The following is a 21439-nucleotide window of genomic DNA, read 5'->3' as shown; positions in this document are numbered from 1 at the left end:
GCAGGGACTTAAAAGACAACAAATGAAGGGACTTAAAGCTGAGCCTGCGCTCTAGAAGCTCTGATAACTTCTCTGGGCAGTTGCGTAGCGCAAGGCAAGAAACACGAGATGTCTCACCCAGGTAAACAAAGTAAGGAGCAATGATGCTGCCCAGCCTGGAAGCCGTGGAAGTAGCTCCGACTGCCATGTTTCGCACTAGCGTTGGGTATAGCTCCACATTGTAGACATAAAGCATTGAAAATGCAGCTGTGATGCCAAATTTTCCAAGCATCACCAGGCCAACAGACAGGATGTTAAAATCTGGAGGAGAAAAAATAAAATCAAGGTGAATAAACAACACCCTGTGCTTATTACTTGTATTTCTTTTACATCCCAAAGACCGTATCACTGTTTTTTTCCTAGCAGTTGTGTGTGTTTTGTTTTTTAATTATACAATGTATTAGTCCCATCCCTAGATGACTTGGCTCCAGACTTCCCACTGAGCATAACGTAGATGCTCAGGTTATTTTGTACTTTTCAGATTTTGGTTCTCTCCCAGTAAAACAGCGTTCTTGAAATGGAACAAAAAACTCTGGATTACGCAGCAAAAAAGCACAAGCTTAAATCCACCCCTTTTTCACAAAATCCTGTGGAGATTTACACACAGTGAAACCTGGAAGACTTGCAGGTTTTTTTAGCCTCTGCGCACAACCAGATAAATCACAGTACACTTTTGGCTCTCATTTTACAAGCTGGTTCCCCCGGACTATAAAAAGCTCAGTAATTTGACACAATAAATGAGAGCCGTGCGTGACTCAGCATATACATAAAAAAATCCTGGCTGCAAGTGATCAGCATAAACTGGACCTCAAATTCTAAATTTGATCATGGTTTCCAGTAATTTTACAGAACTATTAGATAGTACCATAAAATATTTCTAACATTTTATATACTTAAGTCATGTATTGAATCTTGTACCTGCAGGAACCAGCTGAATGAAGAGGACAACACCTCCCCCTAAAAACAAGGTGCTAGATAAGGAGTAGCGCCGAGGGAGGGAGCGGAGGAGAAGCCAGGCAATCACGTAAGCTGGAACTTCAATAACAGCCGAGAGGAAACAGTTGATGTAGACATTTCCATGCCAGTTTGGAGTGCTGAGGGACAGGCCAAAGTAACCAACTGACGTGAAAAACCTGAGAAAAGCAATAAACCCAAATTATTCCAGAAGCACCAGTCTCTGAACGCCTCCAGTGTTGCCTCAGATGTTGTTACAAAAATAGGATGTCGCAAAGCATCGCCACAGGCATCGTGGCTTAAAAAAAAAATCTCAGTGGCAACCCCATCTTTCTAATTCTGTCATCCCTTCCAGTGACCATATCCACAGCGGCTTGAAGAGACCTCTGATTTCTCTGTCCTTCCTCCACACACTATACCAAGTAAAAGGCTTTGTGGAAGTCGTTCACAAAGGCTTTTCACTGCAATGGACTCATTAACGGCACAATGAAATAACTCTTGAAAGCTTCCCATGCCAACTACGTTCCTACTTGTAGCCAACTCCAGTGACAGGATCTCCCACCCTCAGCAGTTCCGTTACATCTTATTTAATCTTCACGAGAGAGCTGGACGTTCGGGTTTCAAATCTCAAGATTGCCTTGCTATGGCATGCCAAGTGTGCTAGCCAGTTCCTTTCTGCTGGGGGAAATATGTACAGAAAAGGGTCTCGGTTTGTCTATATGGTATTATTGGGTCCTCATTCCTCGTGGCTGCCCAGGCAGGGACCAGGATCTCACTGAGATGGGCACTGTACAGAAACAGAACAAAAACGCTGGCCATGGGTCTGCTTCTTGTTATGTTACTGAGTTGCTGCCTTTGCTTCAAGAAGGACATTTCTCTTCAAATAGAGATTACAGAGATGGGAGCTTCTTAAAAAAAAAAAAAAAAAGCAACAGAATTTAAAATACACAAGTTGTTACATATAGATTCCTAACTATTTTACATCTGAGTCGAGGCTACTCTCTCCATACTCTTGTATATTAATGCAGTGCGGGTGCAAGGACATTGAGGGCCACGTACTGGCCAAGGACCGTGTGTAGATGGGCTCCGAGGCTGAGACTTATTATCTAAACCTGTGGCATGTGCCCTCAAATCAGAAACTGTTCTATTGCCTGGGTACTTTAGGAATACACATTTCCTTACCACAAAAGTAATGACATAATAGTAATAGTTGCAATGTTTCGGGTTCGAAATAGGTCCAGAAGGATAGCCTTCTGCTGCTGCTGAGGCTTCGAATCCTGCATCTGAAGGAAAAAGGAAAACAAAACCAAAAAAATTCCCACACACCTAAGAGCAAAACAACCTCTGCACACCCACAAGTTTGGGCAGTTACGAAGTTACGACTCTATCAGGGGATAACTAGTCAGCCCAAGGGCCACTTCTGCACCAGGGAGGGCGGTCCTTAGGTAGAGCTTGTCTCTGCACCCAGCTGTACTCGTGGTAGGTTCCAGGTTTTTTGTTTAAAAAAAAAAAAAAAAAAAAAAAAAAAAAAAAAGGTAGCACTGAGACCACTGCACCATGCTGGCTAATGAAAAAGGAGGATCAGCTGACAAGAAAGACGCATTAACACTTCCTCAAGGATCTAACACGGTACTTCCAGGAGTAACCTCATTACCAAAGGCATTTTTCTGTGCACTGTCCACTCAACTCTCTTCTGTTCAGCCTTCACAAACGATTTGAAATAAATGCAGAAAATCACCCAGTTTTGCTGCCTGCCTGCCGGGGAGGGGGACGGATGCCAGAGCTCGGCATGGTGGCCAGGGCGCATCATGGGAGCATCCACCACCCCAGATCGGAGACGGAAGGTCCAGTTTGAGGCTTGAAGCAGGAATCTTCTGGGTGGCATTAGGGTGCCCTTCTGCCTGCCGGGGCAAAGCCAGCGCTTGTGGCCAGGCTTCCCCCCAAGCCCAAAGAGCGAACCACCCTGGCCCTCCTTATGGGGCTACCCTGGAGATTTCCTTTCCTAGACAGAGAGGATGGTTTCAGAGGAATGTCTTTCTAGCAATGCTTGAAAAATACTTCCAACAGAGGACTTAACGTGCAAACATCATCCTCAGGCTTCTGTGGACAGACACTTTGGCACACAAGATTGCCATGAAGTAAAGGACAGCTGAGCTGCCTGCTTGGTCTCAAAAAAACTCAGGAGTGATGAAAAGCAAACTCACGTGCTGGAGCCTGAAAAAGTCATGTCCAGTATGAAAGACATCTGAACTTTGGCTGTGAAGTAAGGAAAGTGCTTTTCCATGGTTTCTGTAGGATGAGCTTCCCATAGCTGGAACATGCACTTCAATTTACACTAGAACATACACTTGGAAAAGAGATCTTCAGCAGCTCTGCCAAAATGTAAGCGTGACATTCAAGAGATGGATCCTGCCCACAGGAGGTGTAGGACACAGCAGCTCTCTCCCGTAGAGACTGCAAAGGAGCACGCGGTGCTTTGCTTTCTGCTCTATCAGGAGACATCAGGAGGCATAAACAGCAGGTGCTAGGATAACGCAGTAAAGTAAGATCTGACATACGGACACGCGGTCATTGCTGACGCAAGGCTGGAAGCGTTGCTGGTTTCTTTGCACAAGAAAAATATCTGTGCCTCTTCAGCAGGAGCTCCAGCGAGGGCAGAGCCACTAGAGGGGGAGATGAGCACAAGAACCAGCCAGCCTGCTGCGGCCGTGCTGCTCCCAGGCTTGCTGGCGTGCTAGGTTTGTGCTAGGCTTTCTCCTTTTAACCAATAAATATGAAATACAAGAAAAAAACAAGCCTGAAGAAGAGCTTAATGTTCTTCCCTGCCTTTGCTACCGTCATGGTTTTCAAGTGCCCTTGTAGCACTCGGGTGCTTTGGCTGCTTTGTGCAAGCTGAGGAGTCCCTCGGGGCTCCACGCAGCCCCCGCACACGTGGGTGCCGATTTAGGGTCCCCTGCACAGCCCTCCCCGTGAAAGGCTGCTGTTACACTGCAAATCGCTAATACCGCGCCAAGCTGAAATGGGGACAAACACGTCTTCCTCAGGTCTTCTCAGTGCCCAAAGGATGAAGCAATCTGGGTCACCCTTGCTCTGAAAACCACAACCAACCACTGCTGAGGAAGAGAATTTTACTGTAAAAAACAAACAAATAAAAACCCCCTCTGGCTTCTCGTTTTGAACTCGCTAACCCAGCACTTACCTCACGCCAACAGTCACTGCCAGCCTCTAAGAGCTGCTGGTGCAAACCATTTCTCTGCTGGCATTTCCCAACAAGTCAACTGGCCAAAGGGGGAAACTGCCGGCGAGGTGAAGAACCAGGACGTATGAAACATACCTCTGTGGTGTCGAAAAGCACGGCTGGGGCTGGAACGCCATTTATTTTGGCAGCCTTTCGGATAATAACTTCTGCCTCCTTATATCTTCCCTGGGAGATCAGCCACCGAGGGGATTCAGGAATGATCCTGCAATGAGTTTCAGAATAAATGACTCAACATTTTCACAAAAGCAAAAAGTTATTAAAAACACATGTATCGTTTTTATGAGTTATGCTCTCATCTCACAGATTGCTTGCAGCAGAAGACAGTCAGCACAGAAGCATGTGGACAATGTAATTCATGGATTTGTCCCACTGGGATCAGTGGGAGAATTCAAATATATGGGACGTGTTTATTCTCGTGCTGAAGCAGATGCTTGGGCCCTTGTCCTTGGTGGTTGTTTTTTAAGGAATAATTGATGTCCACCAGAAAAAAAAACAGATGTCACCAGATAGACAGCAAAGATGGGGGTAGCTTAACTAGTGTTGAGCAAAAATGTTCTTAGGAAACTGCACACAATGTGGAAATGCTTTAAATATGCACAGGGTATATTTAAAGGCTCTGTGTCATAGGAACCTTATATACAAACCTCACGATTTTACCACAACTCTGAGGCAGGCTCTCCCAGGCAGAGGACAGTGGCAGCGTCCCCTTGCAGAGCTGATGACATTTTCTAATCAATTCCAGGCATGTGTTGAGTGAATTAACACCAAACACAGGACAGAAAATCTCACCTTTCCTTAACTAAATCCTTTGATCTTAACAGATGCTACCTTGCTCCCTTTAGCCAGCAGCATTTTTTCCTCTCCTTGGGAAAAAGGTCAGATACTCCTTCTCTGATGAACTCCCTAAAGGACTGACCCAAAGCCATGTCAACGGGTTCGAGCGTCAGATGATTTATATCAGATCGTTCAACCACTAACGTGACTTTCTGTGAGATGAGCTGTCTCCACTGCTCTTCTCTGTGGGCAAGCTGAGGAACACAAGACTGCAGAGATGATGCTGGGAACCTTCTGGAGAATTTGGAAGAGGAATGAATAAAAGAGCAACTATGGCACGGAGCAGTGGGATGTGCAAGTCCCATCGCCCGTGGAAGCAGTGGCTCCAGATGCCCAAATGCCAGCTAATACCAACCTGCCTCGGCAGAGCTTTCCCAGTGCACCTTGATCCCCATCTACTCCCACATTAGCCCCAGACTGGGAGGGCCACCCGTGGAAATTTTTGGCATGTTTTACGATGTATGCTCTTAAAAAGCATGGAAATTCCCACCAAATGCATTCCAAAGCAGGACTCTGAAGCCATGCCTTGGGGACCAATTTCGTGTGCCTCATAGTGCCTGTTCTGTAGCAGATATCTGAGAGGCTTCCACCCAAAACCAACCTCCCCGAAGAGCAGCTGCTTGGTTCAGAGGGAAATGCCACTGTGTTGAAGGAGTCTGAAACATTTCAAGTTAAATAAGCAAACTGACCCTTAAACAAAATCAGACTATCTTTAAAATCAGATGATAGCAGAGGTGGAGCTGAAAACCATTTTGAAGGTTTGGTTTGAAGACCAAGATTAAAAAAAACCCAAACCACCAACAAACCAAAACCATCAGCAGAGACAGCTAGCAAGACTGAGATCTGCAGGAGGTCTTTTAGGCTATAGAAGAGCGGGTCTAAATCACTTAGCTGTTATAGAGACATTAATCTCTTACTTATAGGTATAACTCTTTCAAGATAATAGGAAGAAAAGAGTTCCCCAGATAAGACTAATAGGAAAGGAAGGAACTCTTTGTTTGTTTGTAAATTATCCTTAAGTGTGAATGATACCTTGCCTTTCCCTTATTCTTTTCTAAACATCTGTCTCTTCAGGAAACAACAGATGACCAAGGCAACAACAGAAAAGGATATCTGCCCTTCTTCAATGCTTCTGTCCAGCTGAGAAGAGCAGGGAGTTTTCCTAAATTGTTTTTGCAGTCCTGCAGGGCAGAGCAACCATGGGCAAGTGAGGGTGCACCTACACATCCACCAGCGCACTGGAGCAGGGGTGGGTGAGTGCAATGGAAAAATGAAAGAAAACATGGACTCAGCCACCAAGAAGACAGCGCGGCACGGCTCAGAGGAGCAGGGTAAGGAAGAGCCAACCTTTGGCTTAGCCAGACAGAGTTACTATGGGCCAAAGGAGCTTCACAAATCAAAGTCCTGCTCCAGCAGCCAAAGCAAAGCCTGGGAGGACACATGGCTCCTGGCACGCAGAGCCTGTGGGAGAGGGCTGGCCCGGCGAGCTCTGCCGGCAAATGCCTCTGCTTAACGACATCTAGTGCAATGAACTGCTTAATGACATTGAGTGCAATAAACTGCCAGCTGCTGCATGCCGAGTGAACGGGCTCAGCCTTTCACTGAGATGTGAGTACCCATCAGCAGGTGAATCTGCATTAAAAAATGGCTTACAGAAAAAAGGAAGGAAGCAAAGTTAGAACGAATCACCCAGCGGTACTACAGGGGTAAACCTAGAGACGGTTAACAGTGTCTGGAGTTCGGAGTCAAATACAGAATTCCCAAGCTGCTCTGGAAAGCCAGCGAAAAAGTGGCTTCAAGCACATGGCCAGCACCAGGGAAGCTCTGTAGGTAGTTAATTTGACTTAAAACTGGCAAAAAAACCCCAAACAAAAAATCCCCCCAACTCCCGCCTCGAGGCAAAGCCTCCTCACATGGCAAATAGGAAAAAAACCCAAACAAACAAACAAACAAACAAAGAGGAGAAACGGGACCCCCCCGACACCCTGCCATTACCCAGCACCCGGCGCGGGAGAGCATCAGGCGAGGTGGGGAGCGTGGCCTCGCGGCACGGGGGCACTCACCACCAGAGCGGGATGCAGAACAGCCCCGGGACAGTGAGCGCCAGCAGCAGCATCCGCCAGTCTCTGATGAAGTAAGCAAACAGTGGCAGCAACATGTAGCCAATTGCAAAAAATATGCAAACTCCTAACGTAGAGAATATAATACGAACTGATTTGCCAAGAATTTCTGTTCCTGTTTAAAACAAGGGAGGTTGGATTAGCATTTTAACTCTTTCTGTTCAATCATGACTAAATACTTTACTGCATTTACAAAAAAAAAAGCTAAACAATCTTAGAAAAGAGCAGTTTCTCTTATAATACTTAAAGGGACGCTGCCAAGGAGTAATGCTCCAAGAGATGATCATCATCACAGTGGTATTAATCTGGTGGGAGATTCCTCCAGATTTTTGTTGTGCATCTCCCCTGGGGCTGCTATTGAAGCACCCATGAGCCCAGCACCATTTGGGCTCTTCCAGTACCCCAGCAGTCCGGCAGAGTCCGATACAAAACCGTTTTCAATCCTAAACATAGTTGTAACAGCAGCATCTACACAGTTTCTCTGTTATGACTATCAGTATTTGCTCACAGATCTAGCAGAGGGTTCAGAGACCCATGGTTCAGCGAGTTCTCCTCTACTGCAAAGGCTGGCAAAGTAAAAGAGAAACAGCCGACAGCGTCCTTTTAATGAAGTCTTCTTCTTCACACCTGCCAGGAGTTTAAATGAGCTGGGAGCAAAAAATGAAGGCCACCACATGGAAGCGCACAGTGAAACATGAACCCTCTGTGGTTTGCCCCAAGGACACCAGGATGAAGGAATCCCAGTACTGGTTGATGGAGCACCCAGTCCAGCTCCCACCCGTGGTCAGAGGCGGATGCGAGTGCAAAGGCATGAAGCCGCTGTGGTACCGGCAGTACCACAGGGACGGGACCGAGCCTGCTGGTCAGCTAGCGCGTACTTGCAAACAGGCTGAACTTGGAGTGCAAGAGTTTATGTCACACTTTTTGTCCTCTGTTTCAGCCTAGGAACGTGCACCCAGACAGTTAAAGCAGCTCAGCCGATGGGCAGTAACTCGAATGTATGTTTAAAGCCCAAATATTGCTTGGCACTGCAGTACTTCCCCGCAGCAGCGAGTCCCATGCGTTCCACCTGCACTAAACAGCTCATAATGTCCTCTCCTCGTGGGAAGGACTGAGCAGAGAGGATTTCAGTTATCTCCACTAGCCTCATTTCCAAAATACTGAGCTCCACGACTGTACATTAACCCCAGACAAACTATTGGGTGAACAGAAAGAGTTGTGAGGAACTGAAGGAGCTTCACACTCCTCCCTGGTCCTTTTCCCTGCCTGGCAAATCTGCTTCTGTCCTACCCAGCGGTTTGTGGGATGGCAGAGAAGACCTGGGCTGCCGTGCTGCCCCGCAGTGCCGGCACTAGCGATAGCAGAGGTCACCTGCAGCGCAGCACGGACCCAGCCGGTACAGAAAAGCTGCTGGGATTATCGGGGACCTTCAGATGAAGGAGCAACTTCTGTTTGCTTTGATTAATGCATTGTCCGAGACAGATAAGGGCAGGCATGGGGAATGGCCGGCAGACTTTCAGGAGCCTTCCCGACATGCTTGGCTAGGACACAGCCTGCTCCCCCACTTAACCCATTTGGGATTTAAGGTGCAGTTCATTGCTGAGCACTTCTGGAGGAGAGCAGGTCTGTGGATGGCAGACTGACACGGGTGCTTCAGGATGAAAGAACGTGAGTTTACAGTGAAGTGGGAACAAATTTCACATTTATTTTTTGGAACAGAAGGCTGGGATGTCAGACTGGCACATCACGGGCTGTAAGACACAACCAGGGAAGATGCCATCTGCTAATAATGCTACTGCTTCAGTAGCCAGGCAGCAGTCAATGAAAGCATCCTACAACCACTGCGTCATGCGCAGCCTAGCGCCAACCTAATATCTAGTAATAAAAACTGAGACTGTTGTAAGCCTTCAAGAGCACCTCATGTCTTTTCCAATAAAATACTTAGCCACTGCTTAACAAAATCCACGGATGCCCTCAGGTCCACCTCACTTCTCGTTGAGCTCTCAGCCCCGGGTCTACAGACCTCTCCCCTCCATCAGCAGCACTGCAAGGGCTGTAACTCCCACAGTTTGATCTGGACCCAATTAAAAAGCAAATGACACTGAGCGAACAGGAGGGTCTCAGGAAGTCTGGAGAGTGCATTTTGGTTATGTAGCATGGTAAGAACTCTAACATTCAATATTGCAGAGAAAATGGAAAAAATACCCAAGACTGAAAAAACCCTCCTATTTGATACCGACATGAATTTTCATTTTAGAAACTTGGAGTAACTAAATACAGTCACAGTAAGAAAACTGAAAATAAAAACTCTTAGGGATAAAACGAGTGTGTGGGGATAAATTATACCGTCTTCCTCTACTGATTGCCCTTGTTTAGAGGGGCTCTCTTGGGAGAGGTCTGATACCTGAAACATTGGTTTATACGTATTAAATGTTACATTATAATTTGTGGCAACAAAGCCAATATGAGATGACATCTTTCAACTATAATTCTCTTCTCTGCTGCCTCTCCTCCTCCCTCATTCTCCTGGCCAAGGAATAACAGTTCTGGGACGATACCAACATGCCTTCACAAATCTACGTAGTGTTTTACAGTCCCAGAACTTGAACACAACCATTTTGAGCACAGAAAACAACCGCGGCCTAAAGCTAAGGAAAAATACTGCAGAGAGAAATTTCACAGGATGTGGTTAAAAAAAAAAAAAAAAAATTCTCTACAGAAGTTCACCAACAGCTTAGGGGGGAAAGCTATTCTCATGAAGGTGGGCAGCAATAGTGCAAAGGGCAGGAAGAGCCCGGGTGGCTGGGGATGCTGGAACAGGGTCTGAGCTACACAAGGGGAGGCAACACGGGTTTGGATGTCGAAAGCTGGAACGACAGGAGAAACCTGTGCCGAGGTGGCCACTTGGAAAAAAAACCACCCTCCTTGGGGACAGAGGGTGCCAGGGCTGCAGCACAGCCAGCATCAACGGGGACTTTATCCGTGCCGGTGTCACTGCTCCCCTCCCGAGCACAGGTCACAGCCCTGACCGCCGTCGGATGAAACAAGGGAAGCATCTCCAGTGCATCCTATAATCAGGATGGGCTTTTTTAAGGAGCTACTTTTCTTTTTGTGGGTATATTCTCCTATCCAGCACCTCTGTCATGTGTGGCTTCCTGGAAGCTCCTGGGTTTGCCTTGCCACGGGCAGACGTCGGGGCACTCATCAGGGCACACTAACCACGCGGCTACGCAGGGTAGGGTGGGAAGGACCATCCTCCATTAGTGCCTCCCTCTTACTGATGACAGGTGGCTGATGACTCACTTAAATTAGGAAGCTAATGTCTAAGTTAGTTTAGATTAATCCTGCCCTTAGTAAGAGCCTCAAGGCTGCTGGGGAATGGCCAGCACCGCGAGCGCCCGAGGCACCTGCCTCTCCGCTCCCAGGGCGTCATCGCTGCTGCAACAACTCTACAGAAAACAGGATGGCAGAGGAGTCCGCACAAGGCATAAAGTGTCAGCAAACTGCAGCTATGCAGTTAAACAAACCTAACATTACTTCGGGAGACCCAGCCCTGTCTCTCAGCAGCGGGGGCATTTGGCCAGTGGGGTGCTCCGGGCCCCCCCGCAGCTTTGCCTCTGCCAAACGTGGAGGCAGCATCCCAATCCGCATCCAGCTGTGCCCCACATTCCCAGGGGAGCTGCGGAGCGAAATTCCTGCCTGATTACATCCCACACCCCCATCAGAGGCACTCGTGCTACACAAACCCCATGTGCTTCCAAGAGGATTTTCAGCCAAGCCAGCACTCCTGACCCAGTGCCATACCGCCCAGCCTTCCCACGGCAGGCGTTCGCTCCAGCTCCATCAGCTCCACACAAGAGTTAACTACCAGGACAGAGGGAGCAGTGGCAATGGCGATGGCAAGCGATCTCCCTGCTGACAGCCTGACCTACTTAATCCTGCCTCCACCGCTCGCAGGGGTGACTCAGGGCTGCCCGGGGACACGATGCCATATCCTCTCCATAGCACTGATTTCACATTATGCTCTTCTGCTCTATTTTTTCCCCGTTAAAGCCTCATGGGGTGGGAAAGAACAGCATTAACTATTAGTATACGGTTTTAATTTAGACTAGCTCACGTTACTACCTACAAATTGTAATTTTGACACCATTGGTTTAAAAGCTGACCTAAATATATATGTGCACACTTTGAAGACAGCTCTTGAAAATCCCAACTCCCCCCGAGGCCTGCGGCAGTCATCCCGTAATTCACCCGTGCAGTCGCCTTTCCTGACAACCCTGTGACTAGCGGGAGACTCTGCAGGGTCCCCTTCCCCAAGGGGTCCCCCCTTCCCCACAGGGTCCCCAGGCAGCGACTGCAGCCGTGCAGCCTCCCCACGGCCGCTGGCTCTTTCTTCCTACGCTCCCCATAGGAAACAAAACAAACCTTGACCTCTAAAATTAGGGACTTTATTGCTAACATCGGCACTGAGACCGGTGACTTGATGGCTAACAAGGCTCTGACACCCACCCAGCTCCTCTGCTCCGGTCCTCCCACACATTTGCTGTGCCTGGAAATGTGGGTTTGCTCCAAGGCTTTGCACTCAGGTATGCACCGACCCCTCTGCGAAGGGGTGGAGAGGCAGGGAGGAACCCGAATGCCTTCTCTATCTCAGACCTGCTTCTGCTGATAACAAACCCTGAACGCTGCCTTGAACTACTTCTCCAAAAAGGAGGGAAATGGATGTTTATTTAGAGTCTTCCTGCTCTCTTCTTTTTCTCTAAACCTATAGAAAGTATAGGCTTGAAGTATCCAAGAGGAAAAAAATCATACCGGCCTAAATTAGGAATTGTACCAGCGAGGATTTGCTGCTGTCCAATTAAATGATGCAGGTTCAGAGGGGAAAAAAAAAACCAAAACAGTACATTAAGCATTTAATCTAATGCAGACATATTCATACCCAGTATGAAGGCCACCACGTAGTTAGAGATCTGTCCCATCCCCACTATGAGAAAGAGCACTGTGAACATCTCCCAGCTGGTAGAGAAGATCTGCAGGAAGCTGAAGCCAGTCTGCACGGCCATCGTCGAAAAAAGGATATTCTTCCTGCCAAACCTTTTGCAAAAGATAAAGATTATTATTGAAACAGCATGTATTTATGGAGCGGGGCTATGTAAGAGAGCATGAGGGAGCACAAATATCCAACCTCAAGCGATGCAGCTTAGCACAACCTGAAGTTTGGTTCATCTTAAAGAATTTTGTTTATTATTTTCGTATGCACTAAAAAAAATTAAAATTTCCAAGACCCAGGAAATAAAGCAAGGAGAAAGATTAAGAGCAGAAACTTCAGGGAGCCACTAGACAGGGACTAAGGACACTAGACAACAGTACATAAGTGAGACACATGAAGATTGCAAGCCACACAGCCAAAAGTTAGGAAATGATGGCTTTTAGGCTACTGGCATCTATACATTGCAACACCATTACGCTTTGAGTGTGTTAAATAGCTTTATCAGCCCGTTTCAGTCTCTCTGAGTTGCCACACATATTGCACCCTTTCTCTCACCCGCTTCTCTGCATTAGAAGTACGTAGACTTTTCTTATGGAAAGGTAAGAGCAAGCTTACGTACGGGTTTGCACGCCCGCGTGCTGGCCCAGGGCACGCTGCCCTCTGCTTGGATGCTGCACGGGCCGCATCGCCTGCTGCCTGCAGCAGCCCTTGACTTAGGAAAGGTTTCTGCAGCAGCACAGGGGTACAGGCTCAGAACGTACCCCTTTACTGACAAAACACTTCCAAAATAATTCGACAAATAGCTCATGCTAGAAGGTGACCGGGCTCTCGGGGAGCCGCCGGGGCACGCATGCTTTCTCAGATGCTCCCAGTGGGCACATGGCACCAGAGGGATTTAGTGATTATCTCGTCTCCCTTTCAAACAGTAACACCGACTGACTTCTGCACCGGGGGCAGGAGTCAGGAGATTAAATTCGGATCACATGGAATTTAACGCTGGAGGCTTTAAGATTAAGACTCCCATCAAGTTTTGAAACCCCTCTGCTAAACACCCAGAGGAGCGCTGAAACTCTTATGAATTCCTCATTAACAGGCAACAATCAAAGCAGTATTTGAGACCCTGCCATAATGATATGGAAAAAAAGGCTAAGGGATGTATAAAGAGGGAAGCAGAGACTCACAGAAGGAACATATATTCTGCATTTGACACTTGTAAGGCCAGAACTTCAGTACTGCTGAGATAACTGTCAAGTGCCTGTAATGTTTTCTTGATATTTTGTATCTGCTTAGTTAGATGGTATGACATGATTGCTATCCAGTTACAGGTTATCTTTTTTTCTTCCTCTTGGATATGCTTACTTTATTTCCAGCAAACCATCTCTTCTATGCAGAGCTTCCATTCAAAGGACAAGTTTCTATCCTGCAGCTCTAAGAATGGACTGTCAGTTAATGTGTGACAAAGAACAACATCTTTTAAACTACTAAAAAGGCCGGATAAAGAAACAAATGTGGTCATGAAGTGAAAACCACCACATCGATCTGCAAAGCAGCTGCATGGGGCTCCTTGCGGACATCAGTTCTTGGTCTCCTGAAGCGCCCAAGAGGCAGTAATCCTACGCCTGGGGTAGATCAAGGTTGGGATTTTTGAAGAAGCCAGGCCAGTTACCTCATTTTGATCAAAACTCAGAGAACCGGACATTTAGCTCCTTTACGCCTCAAAAACAAACACACCAGCCATGGCATCAGGTCTGCCCTGCTCTGCCCATGGGCGGAGCGGGAGCAGCGGCGTTACCTGTCTGAGAGCTGCCCCGAGATGAAGGAGCCGATGAGGACCCCCACGAAGAAGAGGGAGGTGGTCAGCGGGGCTTTCCAGTCGTCCTCGCACACCAGGTTCCACTGTAAGAGAAGGGCCCGCGCTCAGACGCAGCCGCAACGCTGCGTCGAGCCTCATCCAGGCACAGGAGTTATTGGCCGGAGACACACACATTTCCATGTAATTTAATTTAGTTTCCCCACAACCGCATTTCCACCCATCGCTGGCACCAGTACTGTTTTCACAGTGAAGGTTGCTGCCAGAACACCCTGCTTAAAGCACACACACAAAAAAAAAGGGAAAGCGGTTGCCTCCCCAGGCAAGCTCCATCAGGCCAAAACACCAGCAGCCGTCTGACGGGACCCCATCACCTCTGAAGTGGGTGAGCAGCCAGCAACGCCAAACCCGATGGGCAGTCGGTGTGTGCAGCCCAGGGGCTGCCCTGGCCCCGTTTCCAGCACAATCTCCCCATCATGCGCCCATCAGGCCCCCCGACACCCAGGACCTGGCTCCCCATGGCCCGAGATGCTCCCCACCAGAAAAGCAGAGCGATGGAGAGGGGTGAAGGACTGCCCCATCCCCGGCTAGGGACAGTTTTCAGTTTACCTGACCTCTGGCAGCACAAAACCTGCTGCATTTCTATAACTTCTGGAGTTGACAAAACATATGCAAGAAGATGCACAGAATGAAATCTCTTTTCCTGCGCTGACGGGTTTCCAAATTCCTTTCCATCCCCACAACCTGCCGGGCTGACTCACTGCCCATCACTCAGTCTTGCTACCAGACCTGGCTGGGGCTGGAGGCTTAGGACAGGAGCCAGCGTGGAAACTTCCACCTAAAGCCACTCGTAACCCCAGACAAGTTTTAAAAAAAATAAAAACAGCATCGTCAGTCTCTGTCCACTGAAGTTACAGCCGAGCATGTTTCTGCCACAGCTTGCTCCTGTCCCGGTGACTAATCTCCTGGTTAAGGCATGCCTGCCAGGAGCGCTTATGGATAGACTTCAAACATGTCAGTCTCAGATTAGATAATTCTACCACAAAGGTAAGCTAATTACATCACAGATCAAAGTATAGCATAATTTTAATAATTAGCCATGCTATCAGAGAGCGGGGACATCGCCCACACCAGCGCTCAGCCTGTGCTTGGGGAACGGACGGGCCGAGCTGTCTCAGCAAGCGGTGGCTGAGCCCAGGCAAAGGCAGAGGCGGTGGAGCAGAAACCTCTCCTCTGGGCTGCTCAGGCTCCTCAGCTCCGCTGCAGGCAACAAAAAGGAGCAACTCTCGCATTGCAAAGAGACCCGGGTGCATTCTGAGAGCACTGCGAGTCCCGCTGAAACCAAACCAAACAACCGATGGGGCGGCGGCTGGGCTTCACTTCTGCTGCAGAAGAACAAGCAGAAGGAAACCCCAAAGCAAGGGGGGATGTGGTGTGGTTCGATGCAGTTTGCTCTGGACTATAATTTAGGAAAGAGAAGCAATCAATGCCTGTTTTCAGGCAGAATGAAGGTACGCTGACAGCGGTGGGGAGACGGGTACCTCCACCCGCCCACCCACCTTGCAAAGTAACACCAGCTACAGGACAAAAAGAGATGAATTGAGCTTCAAAACGCAGCCCATGCCTCTTCCTGAGAAACACACAGAGTCTTTAACACAGGAATATGGAGATTTGAAGACTGAAATGTGCCTCCAATACTTAAATCTGATTAAAACCAAAAAGAAACCTACAGCAGCCATTTCTGTAAAATATTTTCTTGTCCCTGCTGGGAAGGGAGAGGTGGCGAGCCCTGGCTCCGTCTGGGCATGCACCTGCGTTTATCTTCGCTGTTTGATATGGTGGATGGGAGCGTGCGGGTCAGTAGGGTTCTGATACGTTCAAGGATGCTAGTTGTGAAAAATATATACAGGGATCTGTTTCATGTGTCAAAGAAAACTGAGATTTCTGTAAAGAAGCTTGGTGGAAATCAAGCCCTGTATTTAAAACGAAGCAAAACTCAGCTGCAGGAAACACAGCATTAAAAGTAAGCGTTTCTTTACAAAGTGCAAGCAGGGAAGAAGGCAAGGCGGCGGAGGGGCTGCTTCCGCAAGCTGTGGGAGCTGTGGCAGCTCCGCGCCAGCCGGGCTCACCTGGCCCCAACACTACAGAGATGTTTTGCCACGTCCTGCTGCACCTCCCTTTCCCTGCTCTGGGAAAGCTGGTGACTAACGAGGTGGCAGAATTTGCCGCCGATACAGACTATTATTAATTATCTGGGCGCTGAGCACCCCGCTCTGGGGCCGCCAGTGCAGTGCCTGCTCCTGGACCTTCAGACTTCAGTCGCTCCAGGTTAAGGGTCAGTGTTTTTAAAACGCCTCCACCGTGCCAAAGGCACTTTGGCTGCAAAATAAACCCAGCTAAATAATAACTTGCCCATGAAACTAGAGTGGCTTCCTGTGTTTCCCTGGTGCCAAATGCCTCCTACCCAGCTGTTCACTCTACCTTTTCCCATGACATACTGCACAGACAGCAAAAACTCACTATACAGGGTCAAGTCTTTAAAATTTGTGGGATGTGGTAAAGAGCACGCAGCAGCCGGCTGGCCGGAGAGGGGTCGCTGTCTGCAGGAACTCACTGTATTTGACCAGAAAACACACAAACACAATCAAATCCATCCGACTCCAAGTATACCTGAAGCTGTTGAGAGCAAAAAAAACCACACGACCTGTTTTAGATCCAATACCACACACGGCACACAGGACCTGAGCGATGATCTATACAGCCCTACTCTATAGGTACACCTACCTCGTCTTCTCCCAAAACACCGGCCTCCCCTCCCCAAAGGCGCTCGCTCTGACGGAGGCTCACGCCCTAGCACTGCACGGTGATCAAGCGTGTGTTGACATGGTAAGATTTCACTCCTGCCTGAATGTGTAGGGCTTCAAGGTATTCATTGCATGCTGACTCCTCCCAAGCAGTACTTGGGAAAAAAATGAAATTTAACTTATTTGACCTTTTCCTCAGAGGCTGCATCCATCACAGCCAGGACCGAGCACACCATGGGCACAGGAGCTACGGCCCAGCCACAGCTAAAATACCTACAGCTACAACTTCCAAACTGCCTGTACTGGCCTAATTATTCATTAACTAGAAAATAAGTAATTCTGTAATGTCCCTGGCTAAGCATACTGGAGAGCAAAGTTCATGTAAGCTTCCTAGCAAGTGCTTTGAACACTAGGTATAAGAGCTGCTTGAGAAGAACATTATTAAATCACTTTATTACCATCAAATCCTTCCAACCCTTTCCCAAAAGCTCCCAGCTACTAGAAGAGCCAATTCTGCCGGGCGCTGCCAGCAGGAACGCTAAAACTGAAACTGCTGGAGAAGGTGCCCTGACTGCCCGAAGCGACCCTGCCGCCTGCATTCTCAATCAGAAATCACTAATTAACCATCCTGAGTATCAGCCCGTTCACATCAGAAAAGAAAACACTAGTGGAGCCTTCTGTAAATGGCCGAGGCTGTAAACCAGGGAAAATCTGACCTTGTTTCCAAGAGTAAATCTGATGACAAACAGTGCAAGAGATATTAAAAAAATATTCACAGATTGCCCCATGCTGCACCCCGGGCACCAAGTCCAGCAATGAGACCGGCTCCACTCAGCGCACGAGTGACGAGCATGGACACCTCCATGCCCAAGCGCAGGGCAGGCTACCAGTGCTGGGTAGGGCTGCTCACTGCTGCTGGAAAAAGCCGTAAGGGAACAGAAAAATCCTTCAGACACCTTCAAACCGCAGCAATTCATATCCAGCTTCTCACCTCTGCCAGTCCCAAAAGCTCCTGGTTTCTGCCTTCACCGAGAAGTCAGCGCCAGGGCTGGGACAGGGGATGGAGCAGGGTAACACAGGCGAGAGGTGAGCAGCCCCAGCAAAGCCTTCGGCACTCGCTCTGCCCTTCGCAGGGGTCTGGGGTACGTGCTACGCCTCGGCGGCGGCGAGCAGCCCAGCGAGCACGTCCCCAGGGAGCGGTGCTGGAAGACAACCTGGCTCAAGGGAATTAACCGGATGCTAACGCCCCGCTCCGAAGACCAAAACTGGTGCTTGTGCTCAAACCTCTAATTAATGTCAGATCTGAGCATCGTTTTCTGGAATTAAAGCAGAAGTAGGTTAAGTTCCAGACAAACCCCCCCCCCCAATGTAACAAAAATACATATGTTAACGTTTAAATTAATTTCAAAGCACAGATGGCAGAAAGCGGAAGGGATGGTGAGAGAGAAGCAGCCCTGCTTTGGGGTCAGGACCTGCTAGATCTGCTCAAGCCCTCTTGTGCAAGCACGGGTGGCACCGACCCAATGCAGTGACCACCTGCTTAGGTGGAAAACAGCGATTTTATGTTGGGACAACTGGAGGAGCTGCAGCAGACGGGGAGCTGCTCTGGAGGCAGGGGGAAGCAGCTGGGCCAAGGGGCTCCTGCGCCTCAGGACCCTGCCAAGGCGCCTGGCTGAGCCCTGCAAAGCAAAAGGAAACCCTGCAGCCCCTTCACCGCAGCCGCAGGATCACACCTAACCTCACATTTCCACTTGCTCATCATTACACTTACAGGCTCATCACCCTGGCCTGCTGATCTCCTTTTTCACCTGTGCTGTGGACACATTCACTTTTCCGCCATTATCTCCATTTTAAGACCAAGCAGATGACTGAGTCTGGGATCCTCTGCTCCCAGGGATTAGCACGTCCCCACAGACCAAGTAACACCGGTGCTGAGCCGGCATCTCCCTGTTCCTTTCAAGCAGCAATAACAACAGGATTTGATGCAACTGCACGAACCAAATAAAACCTCCACCGCTTAATCCTGTACCATCAAGTTTTGCTCCTCAATTGAGTTCTTGAACCGAAGATGTTTTTTCACTGAGCTTTCCTGATGGCATGTCCTGGCTTGTCTTTCCTAATACAGAGAAAAATGTTGGGTACAAAAATAATCATTTCAAGTTTAACTGAACTGCTTCTTTTCAGGGTTTCATCAGCGCCTGTTTTCCTTGTTTTAAAACCAAATTCTGTATTTTTACCAAATGTCCATGACAATTTTAAAACAAAACAAGCATCCTTCTTTTCCATCTGGCTTACAGATGGGAACCTGGCACTTGGTTTCCATCTCTGAGTGTGCTATTGCCTCTCTGGCATGCCCCAGGCCCCGTGGCAAACCCCACTGCTGCGTCCCATCCGAATCCGGCACAGAAGGCTCTTGTTTGGCATCTGCCAACACAAGTTGTTTGCTGCTCATGAAGAAGGAATAGCATTGCTCCTCCTTTTGCTTCATTTACTGTCTCCCTCGGAGCAACTGCTAACGCCAAACCACAGATTACAAGTTCACAGACACCCCGGCATAATCTGGGCTCCCTCCGGCAGCGAGCACCGTGGCACTGCCTATGCCGGTGGTGGCAACCAGGCACCCGCCACGCAGCCGTGCCAGCCCACGGGTTACAGCCAGGCACGTCTGCATGCAGCACGTGGGCTGCAGGCGGGCTGCCACTACAGCTTGCCCACGGCCAGGAGCGGGGCGAGCTTCCCACGCACCCCCTGCCTTGATTTGGTGTTGTGAGGGATCCCCGGCGACTGAGCACGACTGCCAGCACAAACGGCAAGAGATACGCACACGCAGGCGTCACGCGTGCCGATGGCTTCGCTTTGGGGATGCGAGAGGAGGCTGGCATCCCCTGCCCACGTCCTGCCCTCCCCTAGCCCGGAGCCGTTCCCCACTCGCCTCCCTCCCCACATGCTTCAGTGTGGCTGAGCCTGTGTCTGCACGCCCCTGGCACAGATCCTGACCGTGTCCTCGGGGCACAGACCCTGCCCCCATGTCCCCAGGGCACAGACCCGCAGCCCTGCGCCTCTCGGTCAGGACCTTTCTTGGCTGTGCCCCCGTGCAACATTCTTTGGTGGCAGATGTTGCTGCTGAGTCACGGGGACTCGAAACGAGGGCCAGACACCCGCTCCCTGCCGCGCCGTGCACCCCGAGCGTGAGCCATCGGTGTGTGAGCGGGGCATCCCTCGGCTACCTGGGGCATGCTGCTCGGCCGAACGACTGCGGAGCCCGCCAGCTGCCGAACCCAAACACTGGCTGGCGCGAGGATGAGCCCGTTATTCCTTGAACCCGCTCACGCAACACAAAAGAGCAGCAGCAACCCTGCAGCTTTAGAGGAATCGTGTTTTCCTTCTCTACCAAAACTCCGCGCTCCCCACCAGTGTGGGCAGACAGACAGACAGAGCGTCCCTGCTGCTGCACCGCGGCACGGCCAGAAAACCCGAACAAGCGCTTACATGACCCGTCACTGTTCCCACAAGACACCCCGTACAAATGATGCCATTCTACAGCCCTAAAAACCGAGCCGACAGCTTGGCCGCAGCCCGAGGGCCAGGCTCGCGCAGGAGCCTACAGCAGTAAGCCGGCGTGCCGCAGGCAGGCAGCAGCTCCCACGGCACCTGCCTTCCACCAGTTCGCCTAACCTATCGCCGACGGCCACCACAGCCACCGGCGTGGCTGGCAGCACTGGCACAGGGTGCTGGGGCCAGCAAGGGCCCGCCGCTGCCCTAGACCCAGCCAGGCTGTTTGCGTGTTTACCGGCAAGTGTCCATGTCCCCATCCGCAGTGACACTGGGAACAAGTGATTCCATCAGATGGAAAGTTTACCGGGATGGTCAGCGTGCTGGCAGAAGAAAACTATCTGGCTTCTATTTTCAGCCTTCGCCTCCCCCTCCACAGAAAAGCCCTCTCCAAACAAAACAAGCTGAAGTTTCAATGGAAAACACAGCCGAGATAATAAGGACAAGCAAGTCCTCCCGGGGCCATTCACCCCACGTACCCCTCCCTCTCCCCCGAGCTTCGGACCCTTTCCCACAGGCACTTGACCTGCTGGCTGCTGCTCCCTGTTTATCCCCCCCCCCCCCCCAGTAAGGCAGAACGACCCCCCCCAAGCCCGGGCACAGCCTCTCCGGGGGCACCGGCGGGGGGGGGGGGGGGGGGGGGACACGACGACACGGGACACGCACGACCCCGCGGCCGCGCACCTCGGTGACGATGGTGGAGCGGTAGACATCGCGGCTGTACTCCCAGCCGTCCAGGCACGGCTCCTGCTCCAGCGACCCCAGCTCCACGTCGGAGCCGGGCCGCAGCCCCAGCGCCGAGAAGTTGGCCAGCGCGGCCAGGCGGTAGCGGCGGCAGCGGCTCGGCGCCGCCCGCCCGCCCCGCAGCTCCAGCGGGATGCTGGCGTTGCGCCACTCGCCGCTCAGGTTGGCCCCGCGGGGCACGGCGCACCGGTGCTCGGGGGTGCCGGCGAGGAAGACGGCCGACATCCCGTTGAAGCCGTTGGGGATGATGCTGACGCTGAGGAGGAAGAAGACGAGCCGCTGGAAGCGGCCCCACTCGCCCAGGAAGGCGGTGGCCGCATCGTAGTCGCGCAT

The 21439-nt window shown here is 50.1% G+C and overlaps 1 protein-coding gene across 2 annotated transcripts in view; it reads right to left on the bottom strand.

Annotated features, from left to right (window-relative positions):
- Window positions 1–21439, bottom strand: part of SLC22A4 (solute carrier family 22 member 4) — a 28075-nt gene extending 6636 nt beyond the window's left edge. The window contains exons 1-8 of one of the 2 annotated variants that reach the window (XM_050905049.1): window positions 21047–21439; window positions 13989–14092; window positions 12146–12300; window positions 7150–7321; window positions 4328–4454; window positions 2176–2276; window positions 958–1172; window positions 118–300 (exon numbers count right to left, since the gene is read on the bottom strand). In XM_050905049.1, coding sequence (XP_050761006.1) covers window positions 118–300; window positions 958–1172; window positions 2176–2276; window positions 4328–4454; window positions 7150–7321; window positions 12146–12300; window positions 13989–14092; window positions 21047–21439 — 1450 coding nt within the window. The remainder of the gene's footprint in view (window positions 1–117; window positions 301–957; window positions 1173–2175; window positions 2277–4327; window positions 4455–7149; window positions 7322–12145; window positions 12301–13988; window positions 14093–21046) is intronic. The other variant, XM_050905050.1, reaches the window with a different exon arrangement.

Source organism: Gymnogyps californianus, chromosome 14, assembly GCF_018139145.2.
Source record: "Gymnogyps californianus isolate 813 chromosome 14, ASM1813914v2, whole genome shotgun sequence".
NCBI classification, from domain to species: domain Eukaryota; kingdom Metazoa; phylum Chordata; class Aves; order Accipitriformes; family Cathartidae; genus Gymnogyps; species Gymnogyps californianus.
The sequence above is the reverse complement of the archived record's forward strand: the minus strand, read 5'-3'. Positions and strand labels throughout refer to the sequence as shown.